The sequence below is a fragment of the Ptychodera flava genome, chromosome 16, assembly GCF_041260155.1.
Source record: "Ptychodera flava strain L36383 chromosome 16, AS_Pfla_20210202, whole genome shotgun sequence".
Taxonomy (NCBI): domain Eukaryota; kingdom Metazoa; phylum Hemichordata; class Enteropneusta; family Ptychoderidae; genus Ptychodera; species Ptychodera flava.
The window spans coordinates 22,860,845-22,872,943 of record NC_091943.1 but is presented as its reverse complement, the minus strand read 5'-3'; the positions used below and the strand labels follow the sequence as shown (position 1 = coordinate 22,872,943).

General features: G+C 37.2%; 1 protein-coding gene across 2 annotated transcripts in view; it reads left to right on the top strand.

The window, feature by feature from the left end:
• The window catches only part of LOC139114338 (E3 ubiquitin-protein ligase UBR4-like), a 116,783-nt gene that overhangs the window by 83,873 nt on the left and 20,811 nt on the right, over positions 1–12,099 (top strand). For both annotated transcript variants that reach the window (XM_070675994.1, XM_070675993.1), the window contains exons 78-91: positions 928–1,053; positions 1,566–1,709; positions 2,245–2,408; positions 2,841–2,955; positions 5,335–5,517; positions 5,929–6,013; positions 6,366–6,493; positions 6,887–7,016; positions 8,072–8,292; positions 8,773–8,955; positions 9,277–9,358; positions 9,619–9,792; positions 10,192–10,313; positions 11,115–11,312. In XM_070675994.1, coding sequence (XP_070532095.1) covers positions 928–1,053; positions 1,566–1,709; positions 2,245–2,408; positions 2,841–2,955; positions 5,335–5,517; positions 5,929–6,013; positions 6,366–6,493; positions 6,887–7,016; positions 8,072–8,292; positions 8,773–8,955; positions 9,277–9,358; positions 9,619–9,792; positions 10,192–10,313; positions 11,115–11,312 — 2,055 coding nt within the window. The remainder of the gene's footprint in view (positions 1–927; positions 1,054–1,565; positions 1,710–2,244; positions 2,409–2,840; positions 2,956–5,334; positions 5,518–5,928; positions 6,014–6,365; positions 6,494–6,886; positions 7,017–8,071; positions 8,293–8,772; positions 8,956–9,276; positions 9,359–9,618; positions 9,793–10,191; positions 10,314–11,114; positions 11,313–12,099) is intronic.

Genomic DNA, 12,099 nt, shown 5'->3' with positions numbered 1-12,099 from the left:
AAACAGTCTGTTTTTTGGGGTGACTCACAGGCCCGAGGGGTTTAAGACGTATGCTGTTGCCCTCATGGCCAGTCAATATGTGTTTTGTAACACATCTCATCCGTAGCCATGCATAAGAACGTACTGTACACAAACTTGTGGCGTGTAGACCTATGATGTAATATGTTGGAGTGGTTCAGTAAGAAAAAGTTTTTCCCAAAAGGATCGCAATACTTCTGCAAAACGTTCAATGCACCTTTGATTATAGTTTTTGTCAAGTTCTTGTTGGAAACCAAAGCATTCAATTCTTCTTCAGAAAGTCGGATAAACCAAGAAATTTCTCGACTGTCGTTTCGATCAGCCGCAGACGACATCTTTGTTTACATTCCGGTCTGCGTTCGCGTCAATGTCGTTTTTGACGTCAGTGGGCATCGTTTTTCGGAAATGATGCCTGGCAGGCAACAGTTCAAACAAATGATGCCTGATGACGTTGTTTACGTGGATCAGCACAAAAAAGAACGCATCCCACGTGACTATCAATTGACAAATTAGAATACACACTGCGGATGAGGTGTGTTACAAACAATATTGACAATTTGAACAGTAGAGAGTTAAATGCGATTGTTTTTAGTAAACAGGAAAGAGTATTGTACAAACAGAACAAGCAATGATGGAAAAGGCATCAAGTGTTATATAGCAGTATTGGAGTGTTGACAAAATTGTTATCCTCTGTGCATAGATCAGTGTTAAAGTATGGTATAGTTACTTCATAATCTTGAGAATATAGCACATTTGTAGATGGCAGATAATGCTAATGCATCGTTTCCATAGAGGGTCTACATATTCATAACAAAGACTAACAGTGGTATGACTCCCTAGGTATATGATGATTAGAAATTAGCTTATTGCTCTATCACAAACCCATGCATTCTCTGTACAATGTTTCAGGCCGCAGTGTCTATCAACTCCCTCCTTGAGAAGGCAGACCGTGTGTACAGAACCCTGATATCCCAGAAACCCCATCTGGAGACCCTTCTGGTCAAGATCAATGAATCTGGTGGAGAAAAACAACAGGTATGGTGACTCACACGTGGAATGATTTGATTGATTCCAACCATGTGCCTCTGTGAGCTTCGTTCTGCCAATATTTGGAGTAGCACGGTTGTGAATGTAAACTAAATATTGTGATAACTGTGTACATTTTTGTAGCCCTATTAAACTGTGGAAGATGTAATCCATGGTAAATTGTACTTGCATTAAGTCAATAGGTCTAATATCTGATATAGCTACAAAGTAATTAACTTTGCTGGTTTTTCTATCATTTCTAACCTCCATCTTTGTGCTTCCAAAATTTAGTGAAAATATCATGAATGTCCATAGAAGCCCTTTTGCTTTTGCGTTTCAAGGTTTTCTTTAGTTCAGTGTGAAACCCCATTTTCCTTCTTTCTCATGTAATTCCTAAACCCTGTGATTGCTAGATTGCATTATTATTTTTAGCCCATGTGGGTTTGATGCCTCTTGCTTTGAGAATTGTGTTCCAGAAATCATCGTAATCTCAACTATTCTCTGAAAATCTTTCACCACAGGAGGACGCCACAATCAGTGGAGTTGTTGGGAGTAGCAGCAGTGGTAGCGGTGGCAGTAATGTCAACAAAGCTATCCAGCAGTTAGCTTCCAAGTACTGCGGAGACTGCAAGTCATCCTTTGATGAACTCAGTAAAATCATACAGGTGAGTGGTTTTGGTGCAGCCAAGACTGTCCAGGGTGATGATGTCTAACAAATATGATATATCATTGTGACGCGTATGAACCACATGCCTGATAAACCCACGTTTGGCTTCAAAGTATTCCTGTCATAATGGCAAATTTTAAAGTTTTGAAAGGAAGCACAACCAATTTACCATGTGTCTGTCGAATGACTTTATATGTAATGAATGATCAAACATTTCAAAGCCTGATTCATCAGTATATACCTGTCGCATCATGTGTTTTTGACTGCATACCCTCGATATTACCAGTGTTTTCTGCTTAAGAGAGTTTGCCATTTTGTGTCAAGAAAAGTGGACCAACTGGGAAGAAGTTAAGTTGTTTTACATCCTGATTCATGTAACTCATGAACTTTGGCTTGGACCCTCTGAGAGAAGCCTAAATGTGGTTCATACTTTCCATTTAGTACTCTGTTCTTGTATCTTTCCTGCATGCCCATTTTATTGTCTGTTTTTGGAAAGAAAGTGAAAAAAAAGAATGTCTTCTTCCAAATTTTAGAAAGTGCTGGCTTCACGCAAGGAGTTGGTGGAATATGACCGAAGACAGAGAGAGGCGGTCGGCAGTGTGGTGAGCAGTCCATCCATCAGCCCCATACCAACGCCATCGCCCAGTGTACCCACCATGTCTGTACCATCCAGTAGAAGCAGTAAAGACACCAGCAGGTAAGGGGGGTCTGTTTTCATAGGACAGTGATAACCCTCCTCCTCTCATCATGGATGGATGCGTGATCTGTCACAATTGTAACATCACATTTTATGGGCCTTGTTTTATTTAGAGAGTGAAACGATAATTCTGAGCATTGTACATTTCTTAGTTTCAATAAGTGGAAAGTTGATATTGAGTATTTGGTTGAACATGTCAAACATGTCTTCAACAGGAGTCTTGCAAATTCTATTTATTCTAGTACTATACTATTAGCATTACATGTCATGATTGTAAGATAAAAACTTTTAAAGTTTTACATTGTCTTCTGTTTTCCAGCTATATACCAGACAATGTTACACGTTGCCAGTAAATTTTCACTGTCAGTTTCAGTATCACAGAAATTCTTACTTGAAAATCAGTAATTTTATGGTTTCATCTCTGCCACATAGCTCATCACGTACTGTACACTGCTATGGGTGTGCTGCGGCTGCCACTGAACACTGTGTGACATTACTGAGAGCCCTGGCTTCAAACCCTGTCACTAGACAGATACTTATTGACAAGGTAAGCCTAGCAGTCTAGCTGCCTTGCACTTCCCCAGTGTACTAGTAAATTTATGCATAAATTTGACAAAAAAATCAATGAGAATGGCATACCTCTTTTTTAGCTCCGCTGTCAGCGACGCGGAGCTTATCAAATAGGTTGATTTTCCGTCGTCGTCCGTCGTCGTCCGTCGTCGTCGTCGTCGTCGTCGTCCGTCAACAATTGCCTTCTCCTCTGAAACCGCAAGTCCAATTGCTTTGAAATTTTATATGCGGTTCACTTGGGGTGACCTCACTTAAGTTTGTTCAAATCGTGGTGAAATTTGCATATTTGTATTTTTGGGGCATTTTTTGGTGTTTTTGGTAAAAAAATCTTCTTTTCTCAAACCGCTTGTCCAATTGCTTTGAAATTTAATATGCAGTTTACTTATGGTGACTTCAGTCAGATTTCTTCAAATCGTGGTGAAATTTGCATATTTGTATTTTTAAGGCAATTTTTGTCATTTTTGGTAAAAAAATCTTTAAAAATCTTCTTCTTCAAAACTACCGGTCAGATAGCTTTGAAATTTGGTACATATGTCCCTAGGGATGATCTATTTAAGATTTGTTCAAATTGTGAAGAAATATGCAAATTTGCATTTTTAAGGCAATTTTTGCCATTTTTGGTCAAAAAATGTATTTCTCAAAAAGTACTGGTCTGATAGTTTTGAAATTTGGTATACAGGTTTCTATAGATGCACTTAGTAATATATATTGAATTTCTGATGAAATCTGTAATTTTGTATTTTTGGGCAATTTTTGCCATTTTTGGTCAAAAAATGTGTATTGCCAAACTACTCATCTGATAGCTTTGAAATTTGGTATAGAGGTTCCTACACATGAACTAAATGATATGTATTGAAATTATGATGAAATCTGCAATTTTGTATTTTTGGGGCAATTTTTGCCATTTTTGGTCAAAAAATGTGTATTTCCAAAAGTACTCATCTGATAGCTTTGCAATTTAGTATACAGGTTCCTACAGATCACCTTAATGATATTTGTAGAAATTATGATGAAATTTGCGATTTTGTAATTTTGGGGCAATTTTTGCTATTTTTGGTCAAAAAACGTGTTTCTCAAAAGTACTGGTCTGATAGCTTTGAAATTTGGTATACAGGTTCCTACAGATGAGCTAAGTAATATATATTTAATTTCTCCTGAAATCTGTAATTTTGTATTTTTGGGGCAATTTTGCAATTTTAGGTCAAAAAATGTGTATTTCAACAACTGCTCATCTGATAGCTTTGAAATTTGGTATACAGGTTTCCATAGATGAACTACATGATATTTATTGAAATAATGATGAAATCTGCAATTTGAATTTTGTGGCAATTTTCCCATTTTTGGTCAAAATATGTGTTTCTCAAAAAGTACTGGTCTAACAGCTTTGAATTTGGTATACAGGTTTCTATAGATGAACTACATTTGATCTTTTGAAATTATGATGAAATCTGCAATTTTTATTTTGGGGGGGCAATTGTTGCCATTTTTGGTCAGAAAATTTTATTCTCAAAACACTACTCATCAGATAGCTTTGGTTGACATGTTCCTAGGGATGATCCGATGTGATATATTCAAAGTATGATGAAATCTTCAATTGTGTATTTTTGCAGCTTATTTTAGCCACTTTTTTCTGGCCACTGCATTGAGCTATCAAAGATTTCCTCCTTCTTCATCAACATGTGTCAAAAATAGTTATTCTCTACATAAACACAGCGGAGCTATATCGGCCGCTAGGTCGCTTGTTTCTCATTGAAATATTGGTGGATTTCGTGTGTAATCTACTTACAAACTGAATACCGTTGCAAGTTTGACATTTTTGTCAAGTTTGAGGTTTCATTCATTTGTCGTGTTCCACATACATCAGGCATGCATATTCATAAAACAAGACTGGTTCTTGCTTTCTCTGTTAAAGTGCAGATACATGCACAAAATGTATTTAACATTGGTACTTCACAACATGTGTCCATCATTACAACAAAGCTTGACCTCATATGCCAAGCTGTAGATACAAGAATCTGGCAGTACAGACTGTTGAAGTCTGTTTCTCTTATACAAGAAAGTACAGCCACAATGTCCCAAATGAATAGGTGTTGTACTCACTAATTTCAACAACCAGTATTGTAGTCAGGCTTATAACACACAAAAAATTTGCAAACACATTAATGCTTGTGAAGATGTGTTGCATTTTGAAGTTTTGCAGAAATGTTTTCTCCATGTTTGAGACGGGATGTGTTTTATCACTGTTTCGGCAAAGTGGTAAGCTTTACAGAAAATAATTTCACAGAGAAACCTGTATATACATGAAAAAACCTTGTAGAATAACATTGTTTTGTATTTGTGTGTTTTTCTCTTCCAGGGTTTGATCAAGGATTTAGTGGAGTATAATCTCCGTCGTGGTTCTGCACCAGTCAGAGCAGATGTCAGAAAACTGCTGTGTCTGCTGACCAGGGATTGCAGTCAAGCCACTCAACAACTCAACTCTATTCTCCTAGCAAGGATTTCTGTGGCCATCAGAAACCACCAATCAGCCCATGATATGGTAAGCTCATGATTTCCCAAAATGCATCACTCAATTTGGTTGCCTACCGTTGGGTTTGAGGTAGTATGCATGTCGAAAGAGAAAGTAGCTTTTGCTCAAACTTTCTGTAAAGGCACATTAAGCCAGTCCCCTAGGATATCAAGAATATAAATCAAGGGTCATGATGCAAAGTTTAGTACGAGAGAAAAAAATTACCCAATATTTACAGATACTTGAAATTCAAAATGGCCGACATCCCTATGTTAACTGTATGAGGAAAATTGATTTGTTTTTATTTTCACAAAAATAATCCAACATTACTTTAATCCACGCCATGAGCTTGAAAATGAGCTCCCACAAGTGGTAGATCAGAAAATTATTGTAAAAGATTGAGAGTGAATTTACTACAAGACAAAACTCTTTTGTTTTCAGGCGGGCACTGTACGAAATGAGATGTCACTATTAACAGATACAATACAGCAAGGAGATAGCTGCTGGGAACAGAGACTCAAGTGTGGTAAGCTTTCAGTTATCAGTTACTCAGTTTACACCAATTTATGACAAAGTTGTCAAGTTTGTTTCTGTCTTTGCATAGTCTCTACCAAATACAAAATTTTGCATGGCAAAAGAATGTATGAGAACAGGACAAATAATGTCTTTAAACATTTTTGAAAATCTGAAGGATTTTTTCTATGCATGTCAAAAAATAATTTTGTAACTAGGATCTTCATGGCAAATGTCAGAATTTGGAATGCCGCATCCAAATGTCATCAGCAAATTTATACCAATGAGGAGAGTTTATTAAATGTATTGCCATTGTAGCTTAAGTGCTTGTAATAACTTAAGCACATGCGTATGTTTCACTGCAGTGATGCGACTATTCCTGATGGCCGTCAAAATCATGAGCCCTGTTGTCATGGAGAGTGTCACGTTACCGTGTCTGAAGATACTGCAACATATTGTCAAACCAGCAGCACCTAGCAGTAAAAAACACAAGGTATAGTGAAACTTTCCTTCTCTTTTGTTTAGCTTGTGTTAAAAAAGAAGGAAAATGAAAATCATGGACAGCAGTTTTCTCTATCAGCCTGAATTATATACCCTAATCTTTATTCCTCAAATTTACTACAACCTTGTGCTCAATAGTACAATCACGTATATTTGCAGAAATTGGTTTAAAGGACTGAGAAATATAACTAAAGTTTTTCAACTAATGGCCTCTCAAGACTTAAAGTTTTCCAAACAGTTCATCCTTATGGCTTTAACGTCTCAATGTGTTATCCTAAATATATTTATATGTGCCTGTATAGTATTGGTAGGTACTTTTAGGTACCTTGATTTTAATTTAACTGCTGAGGAGCCTCACAAAAATCCTGTTATATTTGCTTTGCAGGATAAGATACTGGAAAACCTGAGTACTGTGAAAGCACCAGGAACAGAGGTGCACACCAATGTGTCCAGATGGCTGGCACATCGTAAGGGAAGTGAGTACAGCCAATGGAAGACCAAAGTACCACATAAAGGTGAGAAATCATAAACTCCCAACTCACACACTGTGTTGTTTGACATGCAAGATACACCATACTACAGTGTATGGAGATGTGACTGATATAGCATAGCATCTTATGGTAACTAATGTTTGCTGACAGATCAGGATGTTCAAAAAATTTTCAAAAATGCGTCACTTGTAATCATCCAGTGACAATTTGAGTGGGGGGTTGGGGTTCATAAAAGATGTATCTCCTGTCATGATGAAAAAAATTATTGAAAATAGCCAGCTATAAAAGCAAATAGTTGGTCAGTTGTAAGGTTTCTTAAAGGTATACAGTCACCTGTAATCTAAATATGCCCATATATGGTCAAAGGGATGTTCCTTGGTATTCAAAATGTCCATGTGAGGACGCTGTTTTTAAAAAGCGGCCACCCACTTAAAATCTGTGATTGGTTAGATTTTCTCTTTCCATGGTAACTGTGGCAAAATTGGAACAGGTGACAGTATACCTTTAATAAAAAAAATCGCACACTTTGGTTTTGTCAAACATACTTTCTATGTTCTGCATTTTTGAAGTTGTACATTGAAGGTAGTGAAAATAATCGAAATTCTAATTTCATTAGAAGTATCGAATGTAGGCCACACACTATTGCTGCATCCCATGATAATTTCATTTTGATAAAACACTTGTTGTTAAGGTAGAACGCACCTCGGGGACAGAAATTTGGGCCTTCAAATTTTATCAATTTTCTTCTGACGTACCTCTTGCGAGGGCTCATTTTGAAGCTCTCGGCGAAAGAAAAGTTTCATGGTCATAGTTTTTCGCAAATAGAAAATTTTATTTTTTCCCATAGAGTTAACACAGGATGGCGGCCATTTTGGATTTCAAATATTGAAAAATCGCAAGTTATTTATCTCTCTAGTACCAAAGTTTGCATGGTGACCCCTGATTTATATTCTTGCTTTGGTAAGAGAATGTTTGAAAGTTTCACTGAGGAAAGTTTGAGCAAAAGTTTAAGTCTTTCACTTTGGAGGTGCATATTACCTTAAAGTAATATTTTTTTGACATACTTTTGTCAAATGTAGTGCCGGAAAGCAGCAGCAGCAAAAAGTCAGCATCTAAAGATGTCAGAGTCAAGTACCTGATGGAGAAGTATTCCAAACGCTGGAAGGCCAAGATGCCCAAACGACATCCAGGATGTCCTGTCAAGATCTGCGGTGACAACTGGCTAAGATCTGTCCTCTTCTCACCATCCTCTAGATCTGCCAGACAGGTTGCTTGTAATATTGTGGAAGCTCTGTGTCAGGTAATGAGAGAGCATATTTCATCAGAAAAAATCACTGTTGACACTCAGGAAAATAATACAGAGGAATTCTAAGCAAGTACTTGTAATAGTTGTTAATGACTTTTGTGCTGTTCACCTACTGAAGTGGAGAAAGCTGTTATTTTTTTAATAAAGAATTACGGGTATTATTTTTATGTGTCAATGTCAGAGGTAGGCTTCTGATTGGTCATTACTTTGTTGCATTTGCCTATCAGCATCAAGCTGCGCTAATCATCCAATATTCTATGTACTTTTGTGGCATGCTGGTTTATTCCAACCTTCAATGTTTGAGTGTGGCCACCATGGCAGAGCAGAATTTACAATTTCATTCACGACCAACTTTAAAATATTTTTAGCTAAAACTCACTTAGCCAATGTATCTTCGGTAGCGCGAACATTCATGTTTGATTGTAGTTCAACAAATTTCTCGGTGAATAATATCAAACTCTTTATGTCTGTCAGGTACAGAGCCGTCGACAGCAAGTGTTAGATCTTCTCACCACATACCTGGATGAACTACACACGGCTGGAGAGAGTGCCACGGAATTCCTAGCTCTGTATCAGAGACTGACCAAACCAACACACTGGAAACTCTACTTGGCTGCCAGGGGTGTCCTCCCACATCTTGGCAATCTCATCTCCAAGGTAATTTGTCTGTCAATCTGACCTGCTTACCCCTGTATGATGTAATGGTATGTTCCATATGAATACATTTTACAGATACAAGTTAGTGTCCATGCAGGAATAAGAAGTTTTGTTTGTCAAACAGAATAATTTATTACGATGATGTTGCGTTATCAGATAATAATATTATTTTTCATATAAAAAATTACAATTAAAATGTCACAAATATACCGTAATCATGAGCTACCTAGAAACTATCTACCGAATTTGTGAAAGTAATGTATGAGGACCCGTTGTTTTGTATATTTGTGAATCTGATCGTTTGTGATTTGTTTCCTGCAGGAAATCGATCACCTGACAATGCTTGAAGAAACCACTCTGAACTCTGACCTCTCCCAGGGCTATGCTCTGAAAATGCTGACAGGTAGGTGCCATCGGCAGAACACTAAAGCACTATTTTCATTAAATAATACAAAATCAAGTTTTCTTATCCCATTCTGTATTCCGAAATTTAGTGACTTATGAGGTATCATGTAAGTCCTATGACTATAGTTGTGGCATCAAATCATTAAAATATTCCTAGTTTGTTACACCTGAGTTTTATGCTAAATTCTTTATTCAAAATAGATATTTCTGTCAGTTTTGGCATACTTTGTTAAAAATGCGATTTCATTTCCCCTTTAGAGTTGCTTGCCTCATTTGTTGAGCTGGACACCATCAAGCAGCACTACAAAGGAAAGTTGGTCGGCACAGTTCTGAATGGTTATCTGTCTCTGAGAAAACTAGTTGTTCAGAGAACCAAGCTAGTGGATGAGACACAGGACATGCTCCTTGAACTGTTGGAAGAAATGACTACAGGTGTGTTTTCATGTACCACCCAGGTGTATTTTCATTTTCATTTTCCAGTACAGAGTACTTTCATATTATTTCTATGCTTGAGTCTTGACTCTGTCACCAGCAATTCTTATGCAGCTCCACTGTTTTCAATGGCAAAGGTCAAATATTTTTTTACTGGCTGGTTGTTATTTCTTATATGGCTCTAGAGTTCAGGGCTAAGGGCAACTCACACCTGTCCCAACGTTTGACTTTCCTGTGTACACACCTGATGCAGTATGTAAGCTGTGTTATCAGCAATTAATAATTTTAGTAATGCTCATGAAAAGTATGAAGAACTGAAACAATTGAAAAAGACTTGGTCTTCCGGACAGTGAAAATTACTTTTGAACTTGATATTCTGATATTTTCAAATTCTCACAGGTACTGAATCAGAGACCAGAGCATTCATGTCAGTGTGTGTGGACACAGTCAAGAGATACGGCTTGGATGATTTCAGAACCCCAGTCTTCATCTTTGAAAGACTGTGCAGTATCATCTATCCAGTAAGTCAATAGAACATACAAAGTGATTTCACTACCTTGTGTTTGAATCACTTTGTCTATCCATGTAAACCAGTCTACATGGAAATACATTCAGAATTGCGAATCTTTCAATATGCACTGTTTGGAATGCTCAATTGATATACTCACTTAATTCAAATGTCACAGGATAACGAAATGAAATGCAAAGTGAAAACGAGGCGAATATTTTCGGAAGATATCTGAGATCTATTTCTTAATCAAATAATTATTCAACAATTTCTAATAAGTGAATTATTGAGTCTATTTCTAAACCAATGATTCAAAAAAGGCAAATCCATCAAAGTAAATGATAAATGTGTAGTCCAGATAGAAATGATATTTTCAGAAAGTTGTTGAAAAAGTAAATGTTTTGTCATGAAGCTTACGGGCCAGTAGCAGTAACCTTTGATGATTTTTCACTATTTTTGTTTTCAATGTCATCTACATTTTCTTGTTCAACTCCTCAAAGCATGTTGGGATACACAGTATTCAGCATGTCATCTCAGCCTGTACATATGTAGACTTCATTATTATTGTTGACACGTGAATTGTAGGATGAGAATTCAAATGTAAACAACAACTGTTACAGTGCATTTTACACTTAGAGTTGCTGTGATGACAAACTAAGTAGTTGGTGTTTCAACAAGCTTTTGGGAGTAGCATAAGAACTTGCACTTGACATGAAAAACACAAAAAAAAGTGAAAAAAAATATCAAAGGTATAGCTACTGGCCCTTTACGGCAGAAAAATGTATCACTGAAATCATGATGTGTTGATTTGTAGGAGGAGAATGACGTTGGTGAGTTTTTCATGACACTGGAGAAAGATCCTCAGCAGGAAGATTTCCTGTCTGGGCGGATGCAGGGAAATCCATACAGCTCCAATGAACCTGGACTTGGACCATTGATGAGAGATGTCAAGAACAAGATATGTCAGGATTGTGAACTCATAGCATTGCTTGAAGATGACAACGGCATGGAAGTGAGTGAAATGTGAAGTCCTTTTGACTTTCTTGTTTGCTCAATTTTACTGATGTTCAGTAATGAATAGGTGAAACAATTTAAATGTTTGATTTGAAGACTGCATTTTAATTCTTCTTTTGTCTGTGACACGCATTAACCCTTTCACCCCCAGTTCCCTGTATACAGGTCCAACTTTACCGTAGAAAACAATGGATTTGGGACAAACCATGGTGGTGAAAGGGTTAAATGTCTCTTTTTAATTGTGGATGACAACTATTACTAGGTTCACGTTAAGGCCTAGGGCCACCTTTGGACCTGGTGCAAGAAAAAGAAAATTGTTGGTTTGCGTTTACACTTCATTTGAATTTCTTGCTTATCAGACACTTATTGGTCTCACTCTAGGCTATCTCTTAGAGTGTCAACTTGGCCCTGAGCTGATATAAACCTTTCACACACACAATTTGGTCACAAATTTATGGTGACTCTGAACTTGCCTGTTAGACCTGACGTAAATTTAGGCTAGCCCATGGCCGACAAAGCTGACTTAAACTCTGTAGTGTAAATGTAGTATGTGAGACTTGGTATAATCCTGATCAATGGGTGTCTGAAGCTAACTTGCACAGCTCAACCTTGACCACAAAGCCATGTGCTGTGATTCCAAAACTTTATTTCCATCAGTATTGGTCAGAGGGAAATGACAAGAATTGCTAGTACATGATACATCAAGTCATTCAGGTTTTGTATCCACTGTTATCAGTGACACTTCATGGAATATTATTTCACTTCAACCAATTGTAATCCCCTCT